This window comes from Myotis myotis, unplaced genomic scaffold, assembly GCF_014108235.1.
Source record: "Myotis myotis isolate mMyoMyo1 unplaced genomic scaffold, mMyoMyo1.p scaffold_m19_p_10, whole genome shotgun sequence".
NCBI lineage: Eukaryota > Metazoa > Chordata > Mammalia > Chiroptera > Vespertilionidae > Myotis > Myotis myotis.
In genome coordinates, this window is record NW_023416314.1 from 67,643,026 (window position 1) to 67,668,751 (window position 25,726).

General features: G+C 52.6%; 2 protein-coding genes across 14 annotated transcripts in view; one reads left to right on the forward strand and one right to left on the reverse strand.

Moving 5' to 3' along the window:
• Positions 1-15,179, forward strand: part of PHF21A (PHD finger protein 21A) — a 154,016-nt gene extending 138,837 nt beyond the window's left edge. For 7 of the 10 annotated variants that reach the window (XM_036326079.1, XM_036326081.1, XM_036326080.1 and 4 more), the window contains 5 exons: positions 1,965-2,128; positions 8,282-8,437; positions 11,426-11,501; positions 11,882-11,985; positions 13,535-15,179. In XM_036326079.1, the coding sequence (XP_036181972.1) occupies positions 1,965-2,128; positions 8,282-8,437; positions 11,426-11,501; positions 11,882-11,985; positions 13,535-13,792 (758 nt within the window). In that variant the 3' untranslated portion in view covers positions 13,793-15,179. Of the gene's footprint in view, positions 1-1,866; positions 1,890-1,964; positions 2,129-8,281; positions 8,438-11,425; positions 11,502-11,881; positions 11,986-13,534 lie in introns of all 10 variants that reach the window. The other 3 variants (XM_036326085.1, XM_036326087.1, XM_036326086.1) reach the window with 1 other exon arrangement.
• Positions 15,180-18,377: 3,198 nt separating this feature from the next.
• Positions 18,378-23,675, reverse strand: LARGE2 (LARGE xylosyl- and glucuronyltransferase 2). Of its 4 annotated transcripts, XM_036326075.1 has the most exons (14): positions 23,526-23,659; positions 23,103-23,433; positions 22,702-22,784; positions 22,413-22,536; positions 22,001-22,172; positions 21,787-21,891; positions 21,211-21,323; positions 21,012-21,137; positions 20,762-20,917; positions 20,475-20,635; positions 19,808-20,086; positions 19,361-19,510; positions 19,065-19,260; positions 18,378-18,827 (listed from the first exon to the last, which is right to left on the reverse strand). In XM_036326075.1, exons 2-14 carry the CDS (start codon positions 23,370-23,372, stop codon positions 18,621-18,623), a joined length of 2,142 nt encoding a protein of 713 aa, XP_036181968.1. In that variant the 5' UTR covers positions 23,373-23,433; positions 23,526-23,659; the 3' UTR covers positions 18,378-18,620. The 4 variants fall into 4 exon arrangements, with proteins under 4 accessions (XP_036181968.1, XP_036181970.1, XP_036181969.1 ...); XM_036326077.1 differs by lacking the exon at positions 19,065-19,260 and having other exon boundaries at positions 23,526-23,671; XM_036326076.1 differs by lacking the exon at positions 21,787-21,891.
• Positions 23,676-25,726: the final 2,051 nt, after the last annotated feature.

The window sequence follows — 25,726 nt, forward strand, 5'->3', positions numbered from 1 at the left end:
GAAAGCAGGAATTCTTAAAGAGCTTCCTCCCGTGTTTTAGACCTCCCCAGGGCAGGCGCTGCACCTCCTCTTAGGGCCGAGAGGACAGCAGCAGCAGTCTCACTGTGCGGGTCTAAATAGGGCTTAATAGCTCAGAGTTGGAGCTCATAAACAAGGTTCTGAAATTGTTCTTTGATGTCAGTAATACATCCCAAGGTCCCTTTCTCTGCATGATAATGTGTCCCTGAATTACAGTCCAGGCTAGAGAGGTTGCAGCGAGTGGAGGAGCATACTAATGTTCACGTCTGCACACACAGCCTCAGCTGCTGGGAGCCTAGGAGGTCATCCCGACCCTTTGTCTGCCTTAGGGAGGCTGCAGCCACACCACGGCCGCCTCCGCCCGCAGAGAGAGCATACCCTCCCTGAGTGACCGGTTCTCATGCTGCACCCGCCCCGTCCTTCAAGTGGTCAAAATATGTAGTTGAGAAACCCGAAGCCATTGCTTCATACTAGTTCCTGGGCCACAATAATCAGTGTCATGGATTATTTTTTGTTTTTAGCAATTTTTAGTGACCCCTTAACACAGTTCTCAGAAAGGAGCCCCCAGCCAGAAGCCACAGTTAATTGGCCTGCTGGTGGGCTGGTTCTGCTAAAAGAAAAGGGGTTAAATGAGCCAGAAAGACCTTGGCATCTCTTGCCAAGGTCAGAGGATGAAAGCCTGCATCTACAAGCCTAGGATATGCCTTCTGTGGGTAAACAAAGAGCATTCATCTTCCACTTCTCCCCGCAGCACTAATTCCCCAGGAAGACACACCAGTATGACCTGTCTTTGTACTGCAGACATCCCCAGTCTAACACACATAAGTAATGTTTGTGTATGTCTGACAGAATCAGCATTCCTGTGCGTGGTTTTGATATAAATTGTAACTGTTGGCAAAGTCGTGATCTGCCTGCCATTACCAGTGCTCGGAGGCAGTTGTGCCCCTCTCTGGCTCTTTTTTCCCTGTGGTGGTCTAGGCATTCACTTTGTTCACTCCCAGCTTCGGAGTGTGACCCTGACTTAGACATGTCAGGCAGGAGTGGTTGGCCTGGACTTGCCACACCCACATGGGCCATTTATGATCCTCTGTAGCATGAGGTGTGATGCAGATGCTCCTACTCATATCAGGCCTCTCAGTCAGCAGTGTTGCTGATGACGGCCTTCCTGAGACTGGATCAGCCCAGCCCTGAGACCTGTGGGTCACCAGAATGTGGTGGAAAGTGGGGAGACAATTCTCGATCAACTAGGGAGAACACTTGAGTCCAGACCTACTTAAATTCATATTTAAACTCAGGACATCTTTTTAGCTCTTGGGTTCCAGCTACCCCTTGAACATATCTCTCGCTAGCTGGAGCAGCAAGGGGGAAGAGTAGTTAACTTGAATTTTGTCTCCTTGCTTCACCTTTCTCTACCCTTATAGGCAGTGAAATGACCAAAATGTAGGCAGGTGAGAAAAGGAAAAGCAGAAATCCTAAATAAATCCATTTGTGGGAGCCGAGAATCATTAATATAGGAAGAATGATGGTTGCAGGGAAACATTAGAGAACAATATGCAAAAGATAATGGGAAAGTAAAGTAGATTCATATTTCTGGCCTTGGCTCCCTGTAAGCTTTGGTTCTCGCCTGAGAAATCAGATGTCACAGTCCAAGAGCCTCACTGCTACCTGCCAAGGCAAGGCCCTTTAACACGACCCAGCGTCTCTGTCATTCTGCAGGTCCTCTCTTCTCCTCCCTTCTTTTGAGATTCAGGCAGTTTCTAATGACATTTAAATCTTAGCTTCTCTTCTTGTCTTTGGGACTGTTGTATTAACCTTCTGTCTGCTACCTCACTTCCTTTTCCATGCTAGCCAATGAGGAACACTGGCCAAAGGTATGTAAGATCATTTTCCCCCTCTCTTCTCCCCCCTCCCCTTTTCCCCTTTTGTTCCCTTCTCTTGGCATATAGGTCGTCCTCCAAAATACAATGCAGTGATGGGGTTTGGAGCCCTTACCCCAACATCCCCCCCATCCAGTCATCCTGACTCCCCTGAAAATGAAAAGACAGAGACCACATTCACTTTCCCTGCACCTGTTCAGCCTGTGTCCCTGCCCAGCCCCACCTCCACAGACGTAAGTAACGTGGGAAAAGCTCCCTGTCTTTGAGAGCCTCGCTGGGGAAACATTGTCTGTGTTGTCTCCTCCAGCAGCATCACCCTGACTAACCCGGGAAAGCAGGGACCCCAACAGGACGCTATGCCGGGAAGGCAGCTCTGCTGAGGCCCAGGTCCTGCTGTGTTCTTGGGACTCATGCTAAATGTCAGGAGGCTCAGTAGTTTCCGGAGGCTGCATCTGATGTGCCGTGAAGGAGTTCTCAGGAAGGTGTGGGGTGGGAAGTCAGCTCACGTCCCTGCAAGGTGTACAGGTGTCTATCATCAGTGTTCTGGAGGTGGGGGAATGAGCAAGGTGGACGTTCCCTTAGCAGTTGTTGCCTGCTTCAAGTGGAATTCAAGAAGTGGAAACTTTGCCGTAGAGCAGCTGTATTCAGCAGAGTTGGTTAAAATAGGTTCCAGAAAGAGTGTCAAATACTCAGTAGTTCTTCACCCAGAAACTGCAGGAGTGTCACCAGTGCCCTACATTTTTAAATGAGCATTTCCAAAGCAGTGACTTCACTCAGCAAGTACTTAGTGAGCGCTTCTCGCCTGAGCAAGCGCTGTTCTTGAGGCCGGGACAGAACAGGAACAAAACCAGCTTCCTGCCCTCGCGGAGCTCATGTTGCACGGTGGGAGGCAGGTGATCAGCAGATGAACATAGACTGTGCCAGGGAGTGATCAGGCTGTGGGAAAGGTGGGACAGGTGAGGGGCATAAGGGCTTATGGCAGGAGGTTGCTCTTTTATGGAGATGCTGAGAGGGTGGGGGGAAGAGCACTCTGTGAAGAGGGAACAGCAACGCAAAAGCCCTGAGGTAGAAATGTACATGCACGAAGAGAAGAGGCCAAGACGGCTGGGCAGTGAGCAGGTGCGAGTGGTGGGGATGCGACCCCAGAGGTGGCAGGGTTTTTGACTTTTTATTTTGAAAATTCCAAACCTACAGAAAAGTTACAGTAACAATACAAGGAATAGATGTATACCCTTCACCTAGATTGACCAGTTATCATTTTGCCACATACGCTTCTCTCTCCTTCACACACATATACATACACTTATACATACGCACATACACACATATATATATATATATAAATATATACACATACATACACACAAACTTTTTAAACATCCTTAACCAAGGATGTGCTTATTTAGAGAGGGAAAGAGAGGTGAGAGAGAAACTTTGATCAGTTCCTCCCATAAGTGCCCCGAGAAGGGATTGATCCCCTGACCTAGGTATGTGCTCTGACCAGAAATCAAACCCACAACCTTTTGGGGTATGTGATGACATTCCAGCCAACTGAGTCACTCTGCCAGGGCCACACTTTTTTTTTCTGAACTAGTTAAGAAATTGCAGGCATCATGAATCTTCACTCCAAATGCTTTGGTTTATATCTCCTAAGAATAAAGATATTCTCTGATATAGCCACAATACAGTTATCAAATAGAGGAAATTTAATATTGATAAAAGGTTATTATACAATATACAGTTCATATGCAGCTTTCTCAATTTGTCTCGATTATTGCCTTAGTGGCACTTACGTTTTTCTTCTTCAGGATCCAATTCAGATCACTCTTGCATTTCTTGTCTCTTTAGCCTCCTTACTCTGGGCCAGTTTCCCATCTTTTCTTTGTCTTTCATGGCATTGATGTGTTTAGAAAGATAGGCCAGTTGCTGTGTAGGGTGTCCCTCCATTTGGATGACCCGATCGTTTCCTCAAGAACAGATTGGAGGCTGCATTCTGTAGGAACACTAAGTAAGCGGTGATGAGTCCTCAGTGCATCGCAGCAGGAGGCACGTGCTGTCAGTCTGTCCCTTTGTTGGTGATGTTAATGGTCATCCTTAAAATAGATCCCATCGAATGTCACTTGTACAGGCACCTGTTTCCTCAGCTTTGAGTCTGTAAATATCCAGTTCCCCAGAAAACTGCTACCCAGTGGTTTTAGCATTTTTTTGCTGGTTCTTGCCTGCAGTTATTATTAAAAGGTGTTTGCAAAATTGATTGGGATTTTAAAAGGACCGATGTGTGTCAAATATGGAGACGAGACTGTGGGAGGATAGGACGGGAGCAGGAAGATCAGTGAGGAGGCTGTTACAGTTGTCTGATCAGGAGCCAATGCTAACTTGGCCTAATATAATAGGTAGAAATGGAGATGGAGAAAAGTGATTGAGTCTGCATCTTTTTGAAAAGCCAGTAGAATTGGATAATGGGGTATGAGAAAAAGAACAGTCAAAGGTGAATCCAAAGTTTTTGGCCCAAACAGCTAGGAGGCTGGAGCTGCCCTTTCCTGGACATGACAGGGGAAGCAGGTTTGGCATGTCTCATCTCTCTCGTGAATGACAGAGCTTGTCTTTAGGGCCACCTTCAGGTACAAGATCCCTTGCATTACAGGCTCTTAGTAGTCTAAAGTCTGCCCCTCTCCAAAGAGCAGAAGAATACCATCTGCACATCCTGAGTCAAACTTCCAGAAACGACAAAGGGAGTGTCACCTGTGGAGGACCAGGTCACGGAGGAGTTCTGTTCTCTGACAGGCGTCCTTCCGTGAACATAACTGGTGGCTTCAGACCCAGCCTTGCTGTCAGACCCAGCCTTTTGTCCAGCTTTCCTTTGGCAGGAGTCATTGATTCAGGTTTCTGCTTCTCCTGTTAACTGGCACCAGGCATCCCTGTGGTCACCTTGTTTGGTGGCAGTGAAGATTGTCTCAGCTTCTTTGAAGTTAAAGCATTGCCCAGGGGTGGACAGCTCTTGGTGGGGCTGTCCCCCAGGAGTTCTGTGGTTCTGCATGTGAGTCTCTTCCTTAAACAGTGTTGTTTTTATTTTTGTGACTTTGGGCTGAGGGGGTTTATAAAATGGTTTTCTTGAAAGGATCCACTCAGCTCTAATCACAAACCAAAAGCTTCTGCCAGGTTTTGTGTTAAAATATAAACACTGTTCTTCTTAGAAATCTAAAGATAAAAGGAAGCTTTTCTAAAACCACTAAATAATGTAATTGTCTTCTACTTTTACATATCTCAACAGTGGCAGTTATTAAAATCGACACACAGGGCTCTGTATATTAGCTTCTGGGTGGCATAACCCCAACAACATTAATTAAATAATAACAGCTGAGAGGCAGGCATTTCCTGGAGATCAATACCATCTAGAAGGACTTGGTACAAGATACGGCTGGGCACTAATCCTCAGGATGTAACTTGTTGCCACTATCATCACTTTTATGAGAAGGGAAGATGAGTTGACATAATTATACAATTTTTTTAGCAAATGATGAAGTTGCAATTGATACAACCAGGGCTTTTTTAAAAAAAAAAAACCTATGGCCTCAGCCCCTAGCAAAGAATTGTGGGTCAGACATCTTTCCACATCCCATTTGGTTTATGGTAATAATTCGGTCCTTCACCAAAGCCTAAGCTTTCTGACCTGGTGCAGCACCTCGTTGGACTTCCTTTCTGTTGAAGCAGAGAACCAGTTCTGTGTGGATGAAATACATGACTTATCATTTCATATTCATTTCTATGGGTAGTAGTTCTCAAGTATGGCCTGGGCGTCCCTGAGACTCTTTCAGGGGGTCCATAAAATCAAAACTCTTTTCATGATCATATTCAAACACTCTCTTCCGGTTTCATTCTCATTCTCTCAAGAGTGAACAGTGGAGCTTCCCAGATATTACATGTCATGATGATATCATCACTCTGATGGCTAATGGGCAGTGCACCTGTGTGTTCTGGGTTTCAAATTTTCCAATACATATTTTTGTAACTTCCTGGATTCTATAATTATTTCAAACTTAAAATGTTTTAAAACTTCTAAGTAAATATCAATGTATCTAACTCCCATAAACAAAAGCTCTTTGAGGTCTTTAGTAATTTTAAGAGTATATGTCTCAGTGGTTAGAGTGTCAGCCCACTCACCCAAGGATCGTGGGTTCGATTCCCAGTCAAAGACATGTACCTGGGTTGCAAGTTGGATCCTTGGCCCCCAGTTGAGGCGCGTGCGGGAGGCAACCAATCAATGTGTCTCTATCACATCTCTCTCTCTCTCTCTCTCTCTCTCTCTCTCTCTCTCTCTCTCTCTCTCTCTCTCTCTCTCTCTCTCTTCCCCCTCCCTGCACTCCCTCCCTTCCACTTTCTCTAAAAATCAATGGAAAAAGTATCCTTGGGTGAGGAGTTAGCAACAACAACAAAAAGAGTATAATGGGGTCCTGACACCAAAAGATTACGAGCTACTGCTATGAGCTATATAAAGAGGATACAATGTTGTTGTTTTCCTTTAGCAACTGAAATAAATTAGTGAAGTTTTATTTTATGTACTCTCCACCTTCCGCTTCTTGATGTTCTCCTTATTCAGGATAAAAGGAAAGTGAGCGAACTCTTTACCCAACCAATACCTCAGAATGAAATGTGCACTTTGTCTAATATACTTCATCACTGCTCATTCTATCTGTGGTTCATGAAAAAACTCTCTGAAACCCTAAATTTGTATAAACTTCATAAAGATGCAGACTTACAACATGGGGCTGAGCTTTAAGAAAAACTAACCCTCTAGAGAAGAGCACTCTCAGCCTGATTCTAAGAATGAAAAGCAAGTCACGGTAATCGAGGAGTGAAACTTACCTCTTCCGGTGCCTGGAAGTTGAACTGTCGGGCATTCTCATGTAGTGTTTTTGCACATGCACTGGGTATCTTTTCTACTGCCCAGAGGTGACATTTTCTTACTCAGAAAGGTTAAAACCCACCCACACTGATTATCGTACAACTTTCCAGCATCTTCTAGCTGCTGGGTAGTCTGCTGAATGACATAGGAAGTCCCATTCCTAGAGGAAACACGGGCCTGGGGAGAAAGGCCTTCCCAAGTGGTGGAGGCTCTATCATGGGAGGAAGACCTGCTCTCTGAGTCATTGCTTCCTGTGCACAAGTTCTGAGTTAAGCCTTTTGGCAAAACAGTCTAGAACCTAAAAACACATTGGCAGGAAAGGGTCTGGCCCAGGCCGGGCACTGCCTTTGCTGGCTCCCCTCCAACGCTCCCTCAGCCTTCCCTGCCCTGGATCCATTCAGCGGCATTAGTCCTGTTCAGAGGATGGGTCAGGGATTCACTTGCTGAAAAATGCCTCTTGCATACTTCTTTCTCAGTGCTCTCCTCTCCACGTTTTAAGTAGATGGGCTTTTTTCTGAGGGTGCCTTCTGCTCAGAAGCTTCAGCAGCCCTACCTGAGAACTCACTGGTGGGCGGGAGAGCACACAGAGGCCCTTCTCGCCTCACCTGGCCAAGTGTTTTACGGGGGGGGATACAGCCTCCAGAATAGAATGGGCCATTGAACAGCACATGCCAAATGCTGGTTTAAGGGAGAACAGTGCCAGCCGTTACTTTGGCTTTTAAAGTCTTCATATTAGAAAGCTCGGTTTAGTCAGTTTAATTGGCTCCTGACTTACTCTTTTCCCATTTGAACTTTCACCATTATCTTTTCTCCCTGAGCAAGCAGAGTTTAGTAAAATTCCATTTCTTACCTGTTGTCTCCCAATCCTTCTAAGTTTTCTCCAAAACTGATAGTAATGAGAATGTTTATATCTTTGGTCTCAGAACACGTTGATGAGTGGGTTTCAGTGTCTTCATGCTTTCCCATTTGTGGGTTAGACTCTACCAAAATGTAGCAAATGCTGAGCTCTCACCCATGAAGTTAATTTTGGCCTAGAGTCCCTGTGGTCGGCAAACTCATTAGTCAACAGAGCCAAATATCAACAGTACAACATTGAAATTTCTTTTGAGAGCCAAATTTTTTAAACTTAAACTATATAGGTAGGTGCATTGTTATTAACTTAATTAGGGTACTCCTAAGGCATAGGAAGAGCCACACTGAAGGGGCCAAAGAGCCGCATGTGCCTCACAAGCCGCAGTTTGCCGACCATGGGCCTTGACGACGACAGCTTTCCCATGAAGTCTGCTTTAAAACGAAGAGTACTACCCCTGCCCAGGGAACCTCAGCTATATGCGGCAGGTGGGGGCTTGTGATTACCCCTGTAACATGTTAGAGGGGACACAGCTGCTTGTCCTAAAACATGTATACGTATCCAGAATGTGCATGTTAACATTCACATTTTACCTTTTTGTCCTCTCTCTTACCTCTCTTCTCAATTTCATAGGGTGATATCCATGAGGATTTTTGCAGCGTTTGCAGAAAAAGTGGTCAGTTGCTGATGTGTGACACGTGTTCCCGTGTGTATCATCTGGACTGCTTAGACCCTCCTCTGAAAACGATTCCCAAGGGCATGTGGATCTGTCCCAGATGTCAGGACCAGGTAGGGGGACAGTGGTCAGACAGAGGGCGGGACCAGGGAGGAGCAAGATGACATGGTCAGGTCTTCCTTCCCCTCTGATCTGGGGGAATGGCCGTCTCTGCCCTTCCCAGTTCTCAGGCCATGTGAGCCCTGTTCACAGCAGAGCACTCGCCTGCCAGCTTCCCTCCCCTCAGAGACACTCTGTCATACTCGTGAGGCAGTGACTCGGTGTGCTGGTGGAGAGACCCTGATTGCTTCCCTTTATGTGAAATGACTTATTACGTTGACCCTAAAAGTCCATAAGATTTTCTGCCTCATTCTCTAAGAATAGTACAAACCTAGTATATGTTTTTAAAACTCTATATTGAAAATAAAATTCTTTTTTGTTTGTTTGTTTTTGTTACTCCTCACCTGAGGATATTTTTCCCATTGCTTGAGTGGAAGGGAAGGAGAGGAGGAGGAGGAGGAGGAGGAGGAGGAGGAGGAGGAGGAGGAGGAGAGAGACATTGATGGGAGAGAGACACATTGACTGGTTGCCTCCTGCACACGCCCCAACCAGGGGTAAGGAGCAAACCGCAACCCAGGTACATGCTGCTGACAGGGAATCAAACCTACGACCCGTCAGTACCTAGGCCAGCGCTCTAAACACTGAGGCACAGGCCAGTACTTTCTTAAATGAAAGTATTCAATCGGTTGTTTCATTCAAATAACAGCTTCACTTTTAACCTATGTTGTCATCAGGATCAGAGAACTAACTGTACAGTGGTATCAATATTCCATGGACTTGAAAGGCAAGCACATTCGCTACTTAACGACAGGGATACATTCTGAAAAACGTGTCATTAGATGATTTTGTCCTTGCGAGAGTATCACAGAGTGCATTATACACACCTAGATGGTAACCTGCTGCACACCTGGGCTACAGGCCTCTGTGTCTCATTACAAACAACACGAGAGTAAGTCAGGCACAAGAGAAAATGATGCCATTGAGAGGCACAGTTCACATGAGATGTATGAGGCTGTAGCCAACGTAGCACAGAATATTGCTTTACAACAAACTTCCTGTTTTTAATCAATAGAACTGTATACTCTGAAATAAAAAGTATTGCCGGGAGCCGGTCCATGCTTGCTGTTTCAAGGGACCTGGCATATATGGCATACTGTTCTTAATATGTTTGCTCACCTTCTTGGCACTATGTGTTTTAACCAAGGTCTCTGAGAAAGGTTGTTTCCCAAGGTAGGGATTTTCCCCTGAAGTTAGGGAGGGAATAAAACCTCTTAACTAAGTGCCAGGCGGGTAATTAATCACTTTAACTATGAACAATCATGCTTAAGCTACATAATCTTTACTCCCTGGAATGGAGATAAGAAACGCCCTAACCTTTGAAATAGAGATTGATAGGATTGGAATCAACTGGTATAAATACAGATGTAAGAAGACAGAACCAGGAGAGACAGAACCTAGGCACAGAACCTACACAGAATGTTCTCTAGAGACAGAAGAACTTCGCTGGAGAGAACATGGCAAAAGTTCCTGGACAGAAACTGACCTCAGAACCTAGAGACAGAACCTAGCGAGAGAACATGGCAAAAGATCCTGGACTGAACCTGACTACAGAAATTGGCAAGAGAACCTGACTAGAACCTGGTAACTGAACCTGGCTGGAGAACCTGGACAGAACCTGGCTGGAGAACCTGGAGAACCTAGCAAGAGAACATGGACACAGAACCTGGCTGGAGAACCTAGCGAGGGAACATGGCTACAGAACCTGGCTAGAGAACCTGGAGAACCTAGCAAGAGAACATGGACACAGAACCTGGTTGGAGATCCTAACCAGAACTTCGCTGGAGATCCTGACCAGAACTTGGCTAGGCTGCTGATCAACTGAATGCTGTCTCTGTGTCATTCCTTCTTCGCCGACTCTGTCTACACCTTTGGGGACCCCTGGACCTGCTGGGGCAGGACGCCGGCAAAGTATAGTATAGCAAATACATAAACAGTAGCATAGTTGTCTGTTACCATTATCAGGTACTATGTACTGTGCATAACTGTGTGCAACACTGTGTATGACTGCAGGGCAGTGGGTTTGTTACACCAGCAGCACCACGAACACATGTGTTCTGTGATGTCACTAGGCCATAGGAGTTTTTTGGCTCCATTATAATCTTATGGGCCCACGTAGTGTATGTGGTCGGTCATTGATCAAAGCATCGTACGGCACATGACTGTATGGTTAGCGACCCCAGCTGTCCCTCCTCTACTTCGTTTCTGATTTCCTTTTCTCACACACCCATGTATCCTAATGTTGTTATTATAGGTGGTCTCATGTCGCTTTTTTAGAAGTAGGCAAAGTATAAATAAATAAGGTCAGTAGCTCAGCAGACATTGGGGTGCTGCTCAGGTCTTTGGAATCTGGTCTGAGAGAATTCTGGTTTTTCCCCTTTTAACCTTGGTCCTCTTCCTGCTGTCGCCTGATGTAGTTATAGGGACAGTTCTCTCCTTGTTCTCTTCCATTTGCTGCTTTGTGACCCTCTGATCATTTGCCACATGGGGTCTGGATTATATGTGGTATCAGAGCTGAGACGTCATTTCCTTGGCCAGGCTGCCTTTCAGGGGCATGGAGCTAAAACTGAGCCAGGCAGCCCATGTCAGGTCAGGGACGAAGCTGCCCATGGCTGTGGCCACAGTGCCGACCTGCCACTTATGCTGGTGGTTCTGCCTGTGGGACTCGTCAGGAGCCTGTGACACGAATGAAAAGATAGGAGTGCCCAGCTTCTTTCTCACTCAGGGCTCAAGTAGCTTGGCTGTCCCTGCTTTGTACCTCATTCTCTCGGGCTGGTATCTGGAACTTTACAGTCCAGAAACTGTAGAACAGCATTTTGCACCACTGCCCTCATAATCCCGCCTGGATTTGTATCTGCCCGTAGCTGCAGACACCCTTGCTGGTCATTACACAGGGGATGTGTGTTTACCTCCTCCTCAAGGTAAAATTCTAAACATCTTTCCAGATGCTGAAGAAGGAAGAAGCAATCCCGTGGCCTGGAACTTTAGCCATTGTCCATTCCTACATCGCCTACAAAGCAGGTAAAGTGTTACCCGTACGCGCTCTGTGTCATCTTCCCTTGTTTAAAAAAAACAAAAAGAGTACTGGAAGTAAGTATTTGCTTTGTTTTAAAAAGGAAATTTAACGTTAAAAATGAAAAGCTTCTAGTGACTGAAGTGGAAGATGTGTAGCACTTTCTTGGGAGGAAGAATGAGAAGTAGATCTTGTTCATATGAAGCCAGGCTGAAGCCCCTGACCATCTTCCTAGCAAGTCTGTGCATGGACAGGGGAAGGGGAGTCCTGTGCACTGGCTGGGGGCTCGGGGAACTTTGGGGAGAATATCTTCTTTGGCAAACATTCTGAACACTGGCCTTTTCGAAGAATTTATTGTTAAAAACAGTTTTTTTGGTTTTTTTTTCAGCTAAAGAAGAAGAGAAACAGAAGTTACTTAAATGGAGTTCAGATTTAAAACAGGAACGAGAACAGCTAGAGCAGAAGGTGAAACAGCTCAGCAGTTCTATAAGTGTAAGTGAGCCTCCTGCCTTCGGCGCTAAAGGGGACAGACCTTCCCGTGCGCATAGCAGCTCCTGCGGCTCCCAGGGCTGGTTCCAGTCCTTTAGCTCTTAGCACAGCTGACGTGGGCGGAAGGGAAGCTTGCCTCCAGTTAGAGTCGGCCCTCAGGCACAGGGGCCCCTTGGCATGTGGTGCCTTAGCCACGCTCAGGAGCAGCCTCTTGGTTTTGTCTGAGAGCAAGCATTTTCAGTCTCCTGGCCGCAGAGGTAGATTAGAAGCTGCAGCCGTGTAGCCACCACCCCTGTGCGTCCTAAGCATGTTTGGGGGGAGTGTGGAGCCTGACCTGACAACAGACAGGTGCAGACCAGCCCTGCATCTGCGTCTTTCTAGTCGCCCAAGCTAGTGAGTCCGTCCACACGGCCCGTCTCTTCCACTCTTTCTTCCCCACCGTGCTGTTTGCGTTTCCAGGTTTTCCTGACCAGCCTGAGGAAGAGGGGTTTCTAGAGACAAGTTTGGAAGTAAATACTGCCCAGCCTGCCGTGTCCAGGTGGGAACGAGAGTTGTACTTGTAACCGAGATCCGGAGGCTCCTCCCGGCAGGCAGGCTCTTTTCCGCTGAGTAGGTGCCTGTTGGAGCGAGGTGGCCTCAGCCCTCAGACACTGGGTGGTGTCCCGGACTTGGTGACGGTTGAGCTGTCCCACTCACCTGCTTTCGTCCCTCCCCACCGTCCTACCCATGGCATGCAGGTCTCACTTCTCTTTCCCTGCCTAGCGCAGAAGCCAACAGGTGTGAGAGGCTGAGGGCAAAAGACTACAGGTGACGAGCAGGAGGGGTTCTGTTGGCTGAAGTCTGATTCTCCTAACCTCGTGGTCCCGCCCAGGCTCTGCCTCTGAGTTCTTGCCGACTGAGTGATCCTCGGGAGGCCCTCTGGTTGAACACAGACACCCCTGGCTTGTTTTCTCCCCTGAAAAGCTCAGTCCGGTCCTGACCATGTTAGCACCAGCAGCGCGGTGCAAACATCCGCCCAAACCAGCTTCCGTGCGGCCTTGGGAACTTTGTTCTTGTTGTTTTTAATTCTTACCTGAGGATGTTTTTATTGATTTTAAAGAGGAAGGGAGAGGGAGAGAGAAGCATTGATGTGAGAGAGAAATATCAACCGGTTGCCTCCTATATGCTCCCTGACAAGGGATTGAACCCGCAACCTGGGTATGTGCCCTGACTGGGAATCAAACCTGCGACCCCCCCATGCTCTAACACATTGAGCCACACCGGCCAGGCGGAATTGTGTTCTTAAAATTAGTTATTTCATAGGATTAGAGCAGTAATTCACCTTTGGTTTTAAGTCCCAGTGTCAAGTAGAATTGGCTTTTGAACCACTCGTTTGCCCTCTGTCTCTTGCCTCTGGGGCCTCCTCCTTCCTTGGGTGGTGGCTCCCACTCCTGTGGAGCAGAACAGGTCCCGGGCTGCACACTAACCAGCGAGGACCCTTGCGCCTGCGGAGGCTGGCAGGCCTGGCAGCAAAGCCACAGGCTCAGTGCCGCGCCCTTCTCGTTTGCTGCAGAAATGCATGGAAATGAAGAACACCATCCTGGCCCGGCAGAAGGAGATGCACAGCTCCCTGGAGAAGGTGAAGCAGCTGATCCGCCTCATCCATGGCATCGACCTCTCCAAACCCGTAGACTCTGAGGCCACTGTGGGGGCCATCTCCAACGGCCCGGACTGCACCCCCCCTGCCAACGCCGCCACCTCCACGCCAGCCCCCTCCCCGTCCTCGCAGAGCTGCACAGCGAACTGTAACCAGGGGGAAGAGACTAAATAACAGAGCCCGGCCAGGAGAAGCCACGGGACCCCGGCGGCAAGGAGAGCAAAACACTGAAGACTCTAGAAGAGCAAAGCCGGATTTCTTCTGGAAAGTACAGAATTCTTTTGGTTCTTTGGTTCCAGAGAGAGAGAAGATGCTTGTGCCAGGTGGCACCAGAGTTTGCCAATTGATCCTTCTTATTCTGTGTGTACATGCAAAGATTGGACCATGTTACATGAAATAGTGCCAGCTGGAGGTTCTTTGCCAGCACCATGCCAAGTGAAATAATATATTTACTCTCTCTATTATACACCAGTGTGTGCCTGCAGCAGCCTCCACAGCCACGATGGGTTTGTTTTTGTTTTGTTGGGTGGGGAGCAGGGACGGGCGGAGGGAGGAGAGCAGGTTTCAGATCCTTATTTGCCGAGCCGTTTGTTTAGGTAGAGAAGACAAGTCCAAAGAGTGTGTGGGCTTTTCCTGTTTCTAAACTTTCACTACTTAAAACCAAAAAAAGGAAATCGAGATTTCACCAACCCCAGTGCCCAGAGGAGGGATGGGGAGGGAATGGGAGGGAGCCGGGGTGGGAAAAGTATATCAAATAAGCAGTATTTCTTATCGTGTGTGGTGGGCCACTGTGTGCGGAGAGATGGGCACCAAGGACGGCCGTCGGGTTCTCGGAGCACGCGCTTCCCCGCCGTGGGCGCCCCACCGCCCCCAGGTTCCTTCCCTGCTCTGGCAAATGGGTGTGCGCCCCGTGGATGGTGGGTCCCTTCCCTCTCCAAGAACAAGCAGAGCCAGGCTCAGTCAGCCCTTGCCCAGGGCAGGGAAGAAGGGTGTTTGTGTCGAGGAAGGAAAAAAGGTGGATCAGTGATTTTACTTGAAAACAAGCTCCATCCCCTTTCTATATTTATAGAAGATCCTGAGCGTAGCAGCACGCGACCAGGTGTGTGTGGACTGAATGGAGACGTCTCTCTTTTTCTTTTTTTAATTTTTGTTCTTTATTTTCTTTTTTAAAAAGTTTTATTTTATTGTTTCTTTTACTTTTTTGGTAACAAAAACTAAAATAAGGAATAGAAAAGCTGTTTTTCAGGCTGACAGTCCAGTTAAGGGTAGTCGAGACCTTGCATGGTAGAATAGGAGCCATAGTGTCAGTGAGGTCCAGTGAGTCTGTGTGAGTCCTTGTGTCATCGTCGGGCACTGTTTTTTATGCAAGGGCAAAATCTTTGTATCCGGGGAAAACAACAACAACTTTTTTTTAAATTAAAAAAGAAAAATAAAAGATATTGAGGTCTTCCTAGTGTTACTTAAATTAAGATCAAGGTAAGAAACATTGTAAAAAAATTACAAAAGTGCTATTTGTTTCCTAAAAACAGTGATTTCTATTAAAAAAGGTGTCAGAACTGGAGAAAATGCTGTGTAGTTATAATTTTTTAGCACAGAACCTGCTGATCATGATGCCATTTTGCTGTGTTTGTGTCTCAAGACTGGTGGGCTAGTCTCCATGATTTCTGACCTGGGATGGCTGCCGGCCTGCCGGGCAGGGGCGGAGCTCTCCTACCATCCCCTCCTCAGAAGACTGCCCTCTCTTCTTGGTGCAGGGATCTGGGCGCCTGTTTTTGAAGCCCAAATGGAGTGTGGATCCTATCGAGGTCCTACCCACTATCCCCACAGATTTTGCTAGACCAAAAGGCTGGTGCCTAAATAAGATCCCTTCCTTTGGTGCTGCTCTTGGTCTTTCAGCCACCAGCATTTCGAGTGCCTGGGGGACAGCTTGGAAGGAAATGGCTAGGGAAGCTCATTGGTGCCTCTGCACCCCAGCCCTCTGGGAGGGGGCAGGGGGCAGGCTGGCTGCATCAGCCCTTGGTGCTTAGAAAGAACAAAGGAATGCGGTTTCTCAAGGTTACATGGTGTGTCGGAGCCAGAGCCCCGGGGTGGCCTTTGCATCTGTCTTGCCTTTGAAGAGAGGTCTAAATGTCCAGCCCCTTTCTCTGCCTGCTAGCTCCAGGCACCGGAGATGGACTCCACTCCACTTTGCCCACCCACAAGCTTCCTGGGTAACCTTTGGCCACAATCTCTGTGCTTGCCTTGGCTGGCTTGTCTCCTTAAAAACCAGGGTTCTGAAAGGCTCGGACATTTCTGTCGTCTTGCCTGTGGAAAATAAATTTTGCCAGGTGTGTGCTCTGGCTGGAGTTCTTGGCCCAGCAGGAGGGAGGCAGAGGCCCCTCCCAAAGCCCCTCCCCAAAGCCCACCCTGTGCTTCTTACTGGCCAGAGCCTGAGGGACAGGAAAGGTCCCATTAACTTCTCCCTCATCCAGTTAGACCCAGAGAGAAAAAGATGGATCCTGAGAGCAAACACAACAGAGAGACACTTCTTAGGTGAAATGTCTCACCTCCACCAGCGATTTTCATCCATCTTCCAGGGAGGTCCCAGGAGGAACTCCGAGGCAGGACTGAGAGGTTGCCTGAGGGGGATGGAGAGGAGCTCCCTTTCCTCATGCAGAAACCACGGTGCTATGTCTCGTCAGGGAGTTTAGGAAGTGCCTGGACTAGTTGGAGGAATAGCTGGCGGAGGTTCAGAGCCCAGTGCCAGGCTTACCACCCCCCGCCCCCAATTCGGGGCCCGCCTATTCGACTTGTCTGGGCCCAGAAGCTGGGAAACCATCATCACAGAGGCCTCGCTCAGGAAGGAGCTGCCTGAGGATTGGGTGGGGGCAGGACTGGGAATTGGCGGGTGCTTTGCCTGCTGCTGTGAGCAGTCCCCGCTGGGTCGGGGTGTAGATTCTTCCTGAAGTTCAGATGTGAGCCATGTGGGGAGTCAGCCAGTATAGAGTACAAAAATGCAACCCTGCCCAAGCCCCCATTCTGGACTCAAATGTTAAGACACCCCTTACTGCAAAGAAAATGCCCTAGTCACCCAGTCTCCTCTTCCTCTCTGTCCCCCAGGCCTGTGACCACCTGAGAGACGCACTCATGACTGCCCCACCCGAACGGCTCCGCCTCCCTCCTCCTCTTCGTTCCCCACACCTGAGCTGCTGGATACTTCTGAGACCAGCTGGCTTTGTAGTCACTTTAGAGGCCAGGGACCCGCTGGTCTGGGACCAGGTAGCTGCCCACCTGGCCCTTGATCGTGGGGCCCATTGTCAGTCCTGTGGTTCGGCGCTGTGTCCTGGAGGCAGTGAGGTCATGTTGCTGTCATCTTCCCGCTCAGCTCACTTTCTTGCCAATGTGGCCTGCAGGTCCTTTTTCTTTCATGGAGCCTGCCCGGTCTTGTCTCCCCTCTGCTGAGCTCATCCGGAGTTCTGCTTTCTTCCTTCCTTATCAGGCCCTTGGGGCAAACCTGCTGGTTGTGCCTGGCAGGGAGGCCCATGTGGGGCCTGCAAATGGCCATGGCAGCCTCCAGCCGGCAGCATCTGAATGCCCGGTTTCCCTCTAGGAACTGCCTCTCGGGTCCCTGTTGCTGCTTGGCTCAGCAGGTGGCATGAATGGGTGCAGTTGCTTCCCCCACGCCTCTCCCATGAGGACCGTTTCTGCTCACCTGTCTGAGTGCACTTGCCTCTCTGCCATCTCCTATTCTTCCTCTCTGGGGCCAGCAGAGCCTCCTTGGGCTCTCGCTCCCAACTCACACAACACACCCTAAGCGGTTTCCTCCCTTCACTGCTCTCAGGGTGTGGTCTTCTTATTTTCCCAAGGGCTTCATAGGAGACTTTCACTCCAGGGGCAAAAGGCTCTTGGGGTGGTAAGATGGATGGTGGCCCAGGAACATTTTCCAGGCCCTGGGTTCTCGATTCCATGGCCTCTGTTGGACAGAGGCAGCTGTGCTCTGTGGACATGACTGGGCCTCACCCCACCCCTCAGCTGGGCACCGTTGGCAGGAAACAGGAGGCCCATTCTCACCCTGACTCACAGCCATCCTCAGGGTCAGCGCCTGGCCAAGCAGGGAGGGTGGCCGAGAAGACAACTGACCCTCCCACAGATGTGAAGGGGAGGAAGCTGGGAGTGACACCCTGCCTGGAACTGGGGTGGAACTCTTAAAAACAGCCCTTTTCAAGGGAGAGCAGGGTTCACCAATCCCATGGGCTCGCCCTTTCCACAAGGCCCTCTTGAACCCCGAGGACACCCTGTCCCGCACCGCAGCCTTTGGCCCCTGCCCTCCCAGTGTCGTTGGGTCTCAGCCCAGGGTAAGCTGCAGCCAGGAGGACAGAACAGGCAGCCAGAGGTCAGCACGCTCTGAGCAGAAGAGCCAGCCCCCACCTGTCTTTGTCCACACCCTTTGTGATCTCAGTCTTGGTAGAACTTGTATTTGGAGTTTTGTGCTTCAAAGTTTTTGTTCGTTTGATTTTTGTTTTGAGGGGGTGGGGGGGATTCAGAGCAGCTGATCAATTTGTATTTATTTATTTTAACATTTTACTAAATAAAGCCAAATAAAGTCTCTCAGCCTCATGGTGTTGGGTTTGGGGCCAGGGAGGGAGGGCAAGACACACTCCAGTCACAGCCTGTGGGGGAGGCCGGGCCCTCCTATGACTCCAGCAAGATTCAGGACCTCCCAGGCACTCCCTGGGCTCATGGATGCCCTCATGCCCCAAACCAAGAAGAACATAAAACAGAGCTTTTAAAACATTAATTATGAAAAAGAGGTGTACAGTTGAGGAGGGGGGAACCAGCCCCAAACCAGCTGGGGCAGAGGGAGAATAGACCCCAGCGACCGAACAGCAAAGGGAGGCCCCAGGCCCCACCCCAGATGCTCCACTGCGGCCCTTCCCACAGACTTTAAATAATTTAAATAATGGAGTGAGTGAGAGCCAAGGCCAGGGGCAGCGGAGAGCCACACAGGCCCAGCCTTGGGAGGTCAGGGAGCCTCAGGCTGCTGCAGGGCAGTGAGGTATTTGAGGGCAGCAGCCCCATAGTGGCGGGACAAGTCCTGGAGGAACTCATCCTTAAGGGCCTGCAGGCAGTCTCGATAGGTGGTGCTGGAGCGGAAGCGGGAGATGTCGAGACTTGGGGTGTGTGGCAGGTGGATGGTGAAGGCCTCTGGCAGCACCAGGAACTCGTATTCCTGCAAGGGTAGGGCAGAGCAATGGTCAGTGCCTGGGCTGGGGGATGGGGAGCAGGCTTACCCAAGAGCCTCTAAGAGCCAAAGCCAGGCCAAAGGGCGGATAATTGTAGTTCTACAGAAGGGTGGGACTTCCTATAGTGCTGCCTAATGGGGCGGTGTGCCATGCTGAGACATGGCGAGCTCCCCAGGCCTAGAGGTATTTAAACCGCAGCTGGAGACATTAAGGATCCCCCTCACCTGTGCATCCAGCTCCATGATGTGGGCCACCTTGTTCCAACCAAAGCCCACAAAGCGGGGGTCATAGCGGGGACAGTCACGGGGTACCACCACGTAGGGCTCATAGTCCACAGCCCATTGCACACGGTATGGGGCCTGAGCCTCCCGCCAGCGGGCATAGTCTGTGGGCGCGTGACCCCGGGGCCACTCGTGGTACCTGTGAAGGGGGACAGGGCAAGGAGCCAGGCTGAGGCTAGGAGCTTGTGGGTGGTGGGGGCTGGTGTGGGCAATGGGGACAGAGCAGTGTCCTCTCCTACCTGAAGGTGTAGACAGAGCCAGCGTCTAGCAAGGCCAGCAGTTCAGCCTTGGAAGTGGGGAAGCTGAACTGGTAGTGCAGGGTCTCGAATGCTGGCACCACCAGGGCCGCCTTCCGCCTGCTGCCCAGCTCCAGCTGCTCAATGGAGGCCCTGAGGAGGCAGCACCGTGAAGGAGGGACGGCTCTGCCTCCAGCACTGGACCAGTGATTCTCTTGCTTTCGTTAGCCAGGGGCCCGACTCTGAAAAGCTAGCTCACCCTGACACCCACTAGCAGACAGGCATGAGTGGGATTGCTGTGGGAAGCAGCCCATCCCCACCCCCGCCGCCTCTCCTATGGCAGCCCAGAGAGAAAGTGTGACTCCGGCCCTAATACAAACCCCATTCTACAGAGAACACGGAGGCCCAGAAAGGAGCAGGGTTCTGATCCCAACCATGTACCCCACCCACCTGAGGTAGTCGTAGAGGGAGTAGGCAGGCAGGAAGTCAATGTCGCTGAGGAAAACATAAGGCGTGAGGGCCTGGGCCAAGGCCACATTGCGAATCTGGTTGATGGGGTAGAGGGGACCCTCACGGTACACCACGTGGTAGGCCACATTCTGCCGGGCAGAGAGCACCTCCGAGGCCTCGACGAAACGCAGGAACTGCTGGGCTTCTGCGTCTGTCAGATACAAGGCCAGGCTCATGGGGCCCGGCCAGTGCCTGCACAGGGCCTCCAGCATCTGCAGCCTGGGGTGAGGCGGGTGGTCAGCCAGGGAGGGCTGGAATACCTTCCAGGTTAGCTGCTACGGACACCCCTTCCAAGCACTTTTTGAGCTGGTCTTACTTAATCTTCACAATTACCCCACTAGGTGGGTCCTTCTCATTGGACAGATGAGAAAACCGAGGGCAGATGTTAAGACCCGCCCATGGTCCCACAGCTACAGAGGAGCGTCCCCAGCGGTCTGAGAGATCCCCAAAGCCCATGCTCTTCCCACCATATCCTGTGTTTCCAACTTCGGGAACTCCTGAAGTGCCACGCCCTGAGAGCTCTTCCTTCTACCAAATGCCACCTGCCTCTCAAATGCCCAGTCCCAGCCCACGCCATGCTCTCTGGGGCTGCCTTCCGCATCCTCACCGGTCCATGGAGAGCTGAGCCACAAGGGTGACATCGTGGGGCCGGGGAGGCGGTGGCTCATGGGGCAAGAAAGTGATGTGCACACGGTGCACAGTGAGCTGCTGCTGCCGGAACTCAAAGCAGGCATCTTCCTCGTTGAGTTGTGCCAGGGTCTGCTGCAGCTGAGGGGGTTGAGGGCAGAAGGACCAGGCTGGGGCAGGAGGACAAGTCCCCAGACCAAGCTGGGTCCCACCAGAGCAGAGAGGGACAGAATCTCCCCAAGGCCAGGGAAGGCGACTCCCTCTCACCTGCTCGGCCTCAGGTGGGCGCGGGCTGGGGCACCCAAAGAGCTCTCTCCGCAGCAGGTTCCCATCGTACTCCAGGAAGGTCAGGTAGAGGTTGCGGAAGAATTCCGCATGCTTGTTCTTCACACGCAGCTTCTTCGGTGAGTTCCAGTGGATCGCCTGGGACCGGGAGGGTATCAGTGGGGGGATGGGAGCAGGAGTCCCCATCCTTGGCCCACTACCACCACTCAGCCCCCCCCCAAACCGCGCTCACCTTGATGTCAGCCGCCTCCAAGTAACAGCGCTCAGCCAGCGTGTGGTCAGACAGCTGCACATTCCAGACACAGGGCAGGGACTGCACCAGTGCCGGGTGCCCCTTGATTACAGCATTGAAGATGTCCTGGGCAGAGACAGCCATCTCACCTTGGCCCTGAGCCTGCCCCACCCCTACCCAGGGCTCCCCCGCCCCAGACCTGGTCGGCCAACGAGGTGGCGGGCAGGGTGAGGAGCTCCTGTGTAGCGGTCAGCTTCCACATCTGCTCCCAGCCAGCCAGCCGCAGCCGGTCCAGCCACAGGAGGATCACACCTGCCCACAGGGAGAAGAAGTCACCCCCACCTGGGAAGGCCCGGCTCCCAGAGCCAGGGGCATGACGGACTCTTTGGAATGTTTATTTTTTGACTTGCTGGTATTTTCTGTCAGACAGGAGCAAGGACAACCTCTATAAACACTCAGTCCTCTTGGGGGTGAAGGAGAGTCACTGCACAGCTTCCAGAGCATGTCCACAACCATCTACTCACATTCAGTGATCCAGGGGCTGGTAAAATCCCCATTTAATGGATGTGAAAACTGAGCCACAGAGAGCCCAAGTGACTTGGCCAAAGTCATCCAGCATGTACAGCCAGGGTTGGCACTGTCTTCTGGCTCTTCTCCCCGTGTTCTTTCTACAGCACTATTCTTCCTTTGGGGCTTCCTAGCATCCTGTGCCCTGCCCAGTCCCTGGAGTCCACGGGCCAGTGGCCACCACCACCACCACCACCACCATCCCCACCTGTGTTAAATCCCCTGCCCAAGGCAGGCCAGGGCTTGTGGTTCCTCCAGAGGTTGCCCAGGTACCAGTCGCTCTGATTCTCCACAAGACCGATCACCTGCTCGTCTGGGAGGGGAGGGCATGAGGGAGCTGCTTGAGGCTCAGGGCGAGGCCACAGGGGGGCTTGGACGGGCCAGGGAGGAGGTTTGGCTGGGGCAGGTCGCAGGCCTCTCACCAGAAAAGTGAGCGAAGAGTGCCCAGAGCTCAGCAATGTCGGAGGCGAAGGTGACATCCGTGTCCAGGACAATAACCCGGGCCAGGTCAGGAGGCAGGGCACCGGGCAGCACTAGCTTCATTAGCCCGTAGAGGCCAGAGTAATGCTTGTTGGGGATCCAGGAGACCTGGGGCTGTGGGTGGGAAGGGCAGGGCATGAGCCTGGCAGAGAAGAGCCCGTGAGCATCAGAGCATACTCAGTGTGACACCAGGAAAAGAAGGCTTGAGCGCCAGGACGGGTGAGGGATTTGAGCTTGGGTAGGTGTGACCGGAACTGTTCCAGGCAGCTCTAACCTCTCCTCTCCTCCCCCCAGGCCCTGGGAGGAAGGGGAGGGGGGCAGGCCGGGGAGGAGGAGAAGGGCCAGGGCTCCTGCCTTGAGCTCATTGGCGTCATAGAAGCTGACGCGGACAGCGGGCAGCATCCATGTGTGAAACAGCGTCTCCAGAATGTTCCTGGCCACGGCATCGGCCACCAAGTGGAGGTGCAGTGGGTTTTTCCTTTGGGAGGGACAGGGGAGGAAGGCTGGGAGGGCCCAGAGGAACAGCACGGGCCAAGCCCCACCCCAAGCGGCTCCGAAGTGGAAACACCAACTTTGCAATCCGGCTCAAGGCTTCGTTCCGCCTCCACTCCGGCCGCCCCTCCCCCTCCACACCTGGCCGTACCTGTAGAAGAGCAAGGACTTGACCAGAGTGACGACGTCTCGGCTGGTGTGGTGTCCTGCACACACGATGGCCACGTGCAAGAGCTGGGGGCGGGGGAGACACTGAGGTTGGCAGATCTCGGCGAGGAGCCGCGGGCTAAGGGGCTGGCCTGGCCTAGCGCGGTGCAGCCCCGCCAGGCATCGGAGCTGGGGAGGAGCAGGGGTCGGGAGGGGGCAGCGTCCACCCCCGTCATTTCAAAGTGGGGAAACTGATCCCTGTAAGGGGAAGTGCGAGGCCCTGGCGCCCCCAGCTGGCTGGCCGCAAGGCCAGGTGTGGGGATTCCCACGGGTGGCCAGGTGGCCGCGCGGGGGGTGGGGGGCGCGCCCCCGGGTCTCCCGCCGCCAGGGGCCCTGCACACCTACCTCGCACCTGGGAGGCAGCGGCCGCGGCAGGACGCAGTCCGAGCGGTTGTGGCCCCCGGGGTCCGTCGGCGGGTCTCGGTCGAGGGCAGCAGCCCCCCGTGGCCGCCCGTCTTGGGGGATCCGTGGCGCCAGCGCGCAGGGGAAGAACCCCGCGCCGCCCCGCGCGCGGCGCGCACACTCCAGGTCCCCGCCGAACAGGAGGAAGCCGAGCAGCAGCAGCAGCAGCAGCGCGGCGGCCCCCAGCGCCCGGGGGCGCCCTCGGGGCAGCATGGCCGTCTGCGGGGCGCTCAGGGAGGGGCGCGACCCCGGGCCGCGGGCTCCATCGCGGGCCCTAAGGATCCGGGAGAGAAGAGGAGGGTCAGGCGTGGGCGGCGGAGCCCCGACGGCCGCCCGTTCCCCTCCCGCGCTGAGTCGCCGCCTCACCTTCTCCTGCGGCTGGGGGACCCGGTCCTTTCTCTTCCAAAAGCCAGGCGGGGTGCCGGGGAAAGGGGGGTGAAGGCGCAGGCCAGCCCCGTCAGAGCAGGAGCCAGCCCCGCCCCCAACCTGGGTTCAGGTTTCACCTCCGCTTGACGGAACCCGAAGGGGCGGGGAGACCCCCGGGGCAGGGAGGCCTGGCCCCGCCCCCGCCCCGGCACCCGCCCCCCACCGCCAGCGGGGCAGGAACCCAGGAAGCCTGCCCCCCCCACCCCCCCATAGACTGGAGGAAGTGCGGGGCCGCCGCCGGGGAAGGCTCAGTCCCAGGTACCTGCTCTGAGCCCATCCCCTTCTGGGCTGCTCTGGGGCCCCACCTCCTCCCCTTCACCTCGCGTGGGGGTGGGGCCTTGACCGGGGCCCGGCAGGAAAGGGGCTGCCCGAGTAGGGAGGCTGGAATGCCGCCCCTGGGTCAGGGGCACCTGCTCCGGGAACAGGAGGCGGGGACACCTGCTGCGGGGACTGGAGGCGGGCCGGCCGAGCTGTGCCCTGGAGCCAGGGAGCACCTGAGTCCCTCTCTCCTCCCGGATCTATGCGCTCCATCCCCCGCCCCCCGTCCCCCCCCCCCCCCACCTCCCGCTCAGACCAGGTGGCCCGGCCAAACCCGGTGGGGGCTGGGACCAAACGGCCTCGGGAGGGTGGCCTCTTGCCCAGTGACGCGGGGCCTGGATTCCCCGGCTCTTTCCTGGATGAGGAGCTTGTGCGGGCGCCCGCCTGGGTCTCCTCCTCTGCTCCCCACCCCGCACCCCACTGCAGGCACCAGCCTGGGCTCTGCCCTGAATTGGGGAGGGGGGAAGGAAGGGGGCGCTATGGACCACGAACCACAGCCGCGGTTGACTGAGCGTATTACTCCGAGCCAGGCTCTGTGCCGTTGTTCCACAAGCTTCATCGCAGTCACCCCCACACGAGCCCTGGACACGGGCGCTCTCCTCCCCGAGAGTTAAAGTGACCTGTTAGAACACCGGGCCTTCTTCCCCAGGCGCCACCCTGCAGGCGGGTCCCTGCTGCTCCTCCCTGAGGGCTTCCTGCCCCAGGACTTGCCCTTGAAGTTCCTTCTGCCTGGATTCTGCCAGATTCCCTAAGGCCTGCCCCTCCTACCACATTCCCTAGATTTACTTTGTCTCTAGGACCTCTTGAGATTGGGCCTTGTTGATATGTAGATAACCTGTCTCTCCCAAAGCTGCTGTCTGCTCAAGGGTCTGGGTCCCAGCACCCTAGCAGAGCCTGGCACGGAACCCGTACTCAGTAGGTGGTGCTGAAAGTGGATAGGACCCACTGGGCCTCTACCTGGCCTGGAAAAGGGCCCAATCTGGGTCTTTTAGCCCAACATCCAGCTTTAAAAAATGAGGGCCTGGGAGGTCCCAAGTCCCCAAAAAGCTGTAACAAAGCACCCCGGCCTGAGACCCTCAAGTCTCCTCTGAGAGGCCAGGATGCCTTTCTCTTGGGAGATGGGGGTCTTTGGGCCTTTGGAGGCCAGCGGCAATGGTTGTCATGGAGATTGATGGCAGCTCCTTGTAGATCTGGGAATTGGGAGATGAAGGGTTGCAGGGGCCACCCAGGCGGCTGGAGCTTTGAGCCTCCAGCCCCATCTGACTCTCATCTCCAACCTGGAGCTGGGTGGGGAGTGGGTGAATCCCTCTGCAAGACCCTCAATAGACTCTCTGTGGGGGTTAAATGTGAGGGAGCAAGTAGGGTACACAGTCAGGGCCTGCCAAGGGAGTTGGTGGGGGGAGCTGGGTCAGCACCTGGGACTGAAAGGGACTGTGGTCACTCACAGTGCTGGCCCCACCCCTTGCTCAACCTTACCATTCAGGGGAAACTGAGGTGCTGAGATGCCTGCCGGGCCTCCAGGTGTGGAGGGGAAAGGGAGACGGGTATGAACATATAAAGTATGCTGGTCTTCTAGACCTGAGACCGGGTTTGCCCAGCACTTTGCTGTGTGACCCACTCTCTGGGCCTCAGTGTCTTTTTTTTTTTTTAAATATATATTTTATTGATTTTTTACAGAGAGGAAGGGAGAGAGATAGAGAGTCAGAAACATCGATGAGAGAGAAACATCGACCAGCTGCCTCCTGCACATCTCCCACTGGGGATATGCCCGCAACCCAGGTACATGCCCTCGACTGGAATGGAACCTGGGACCCTTCAGTCCG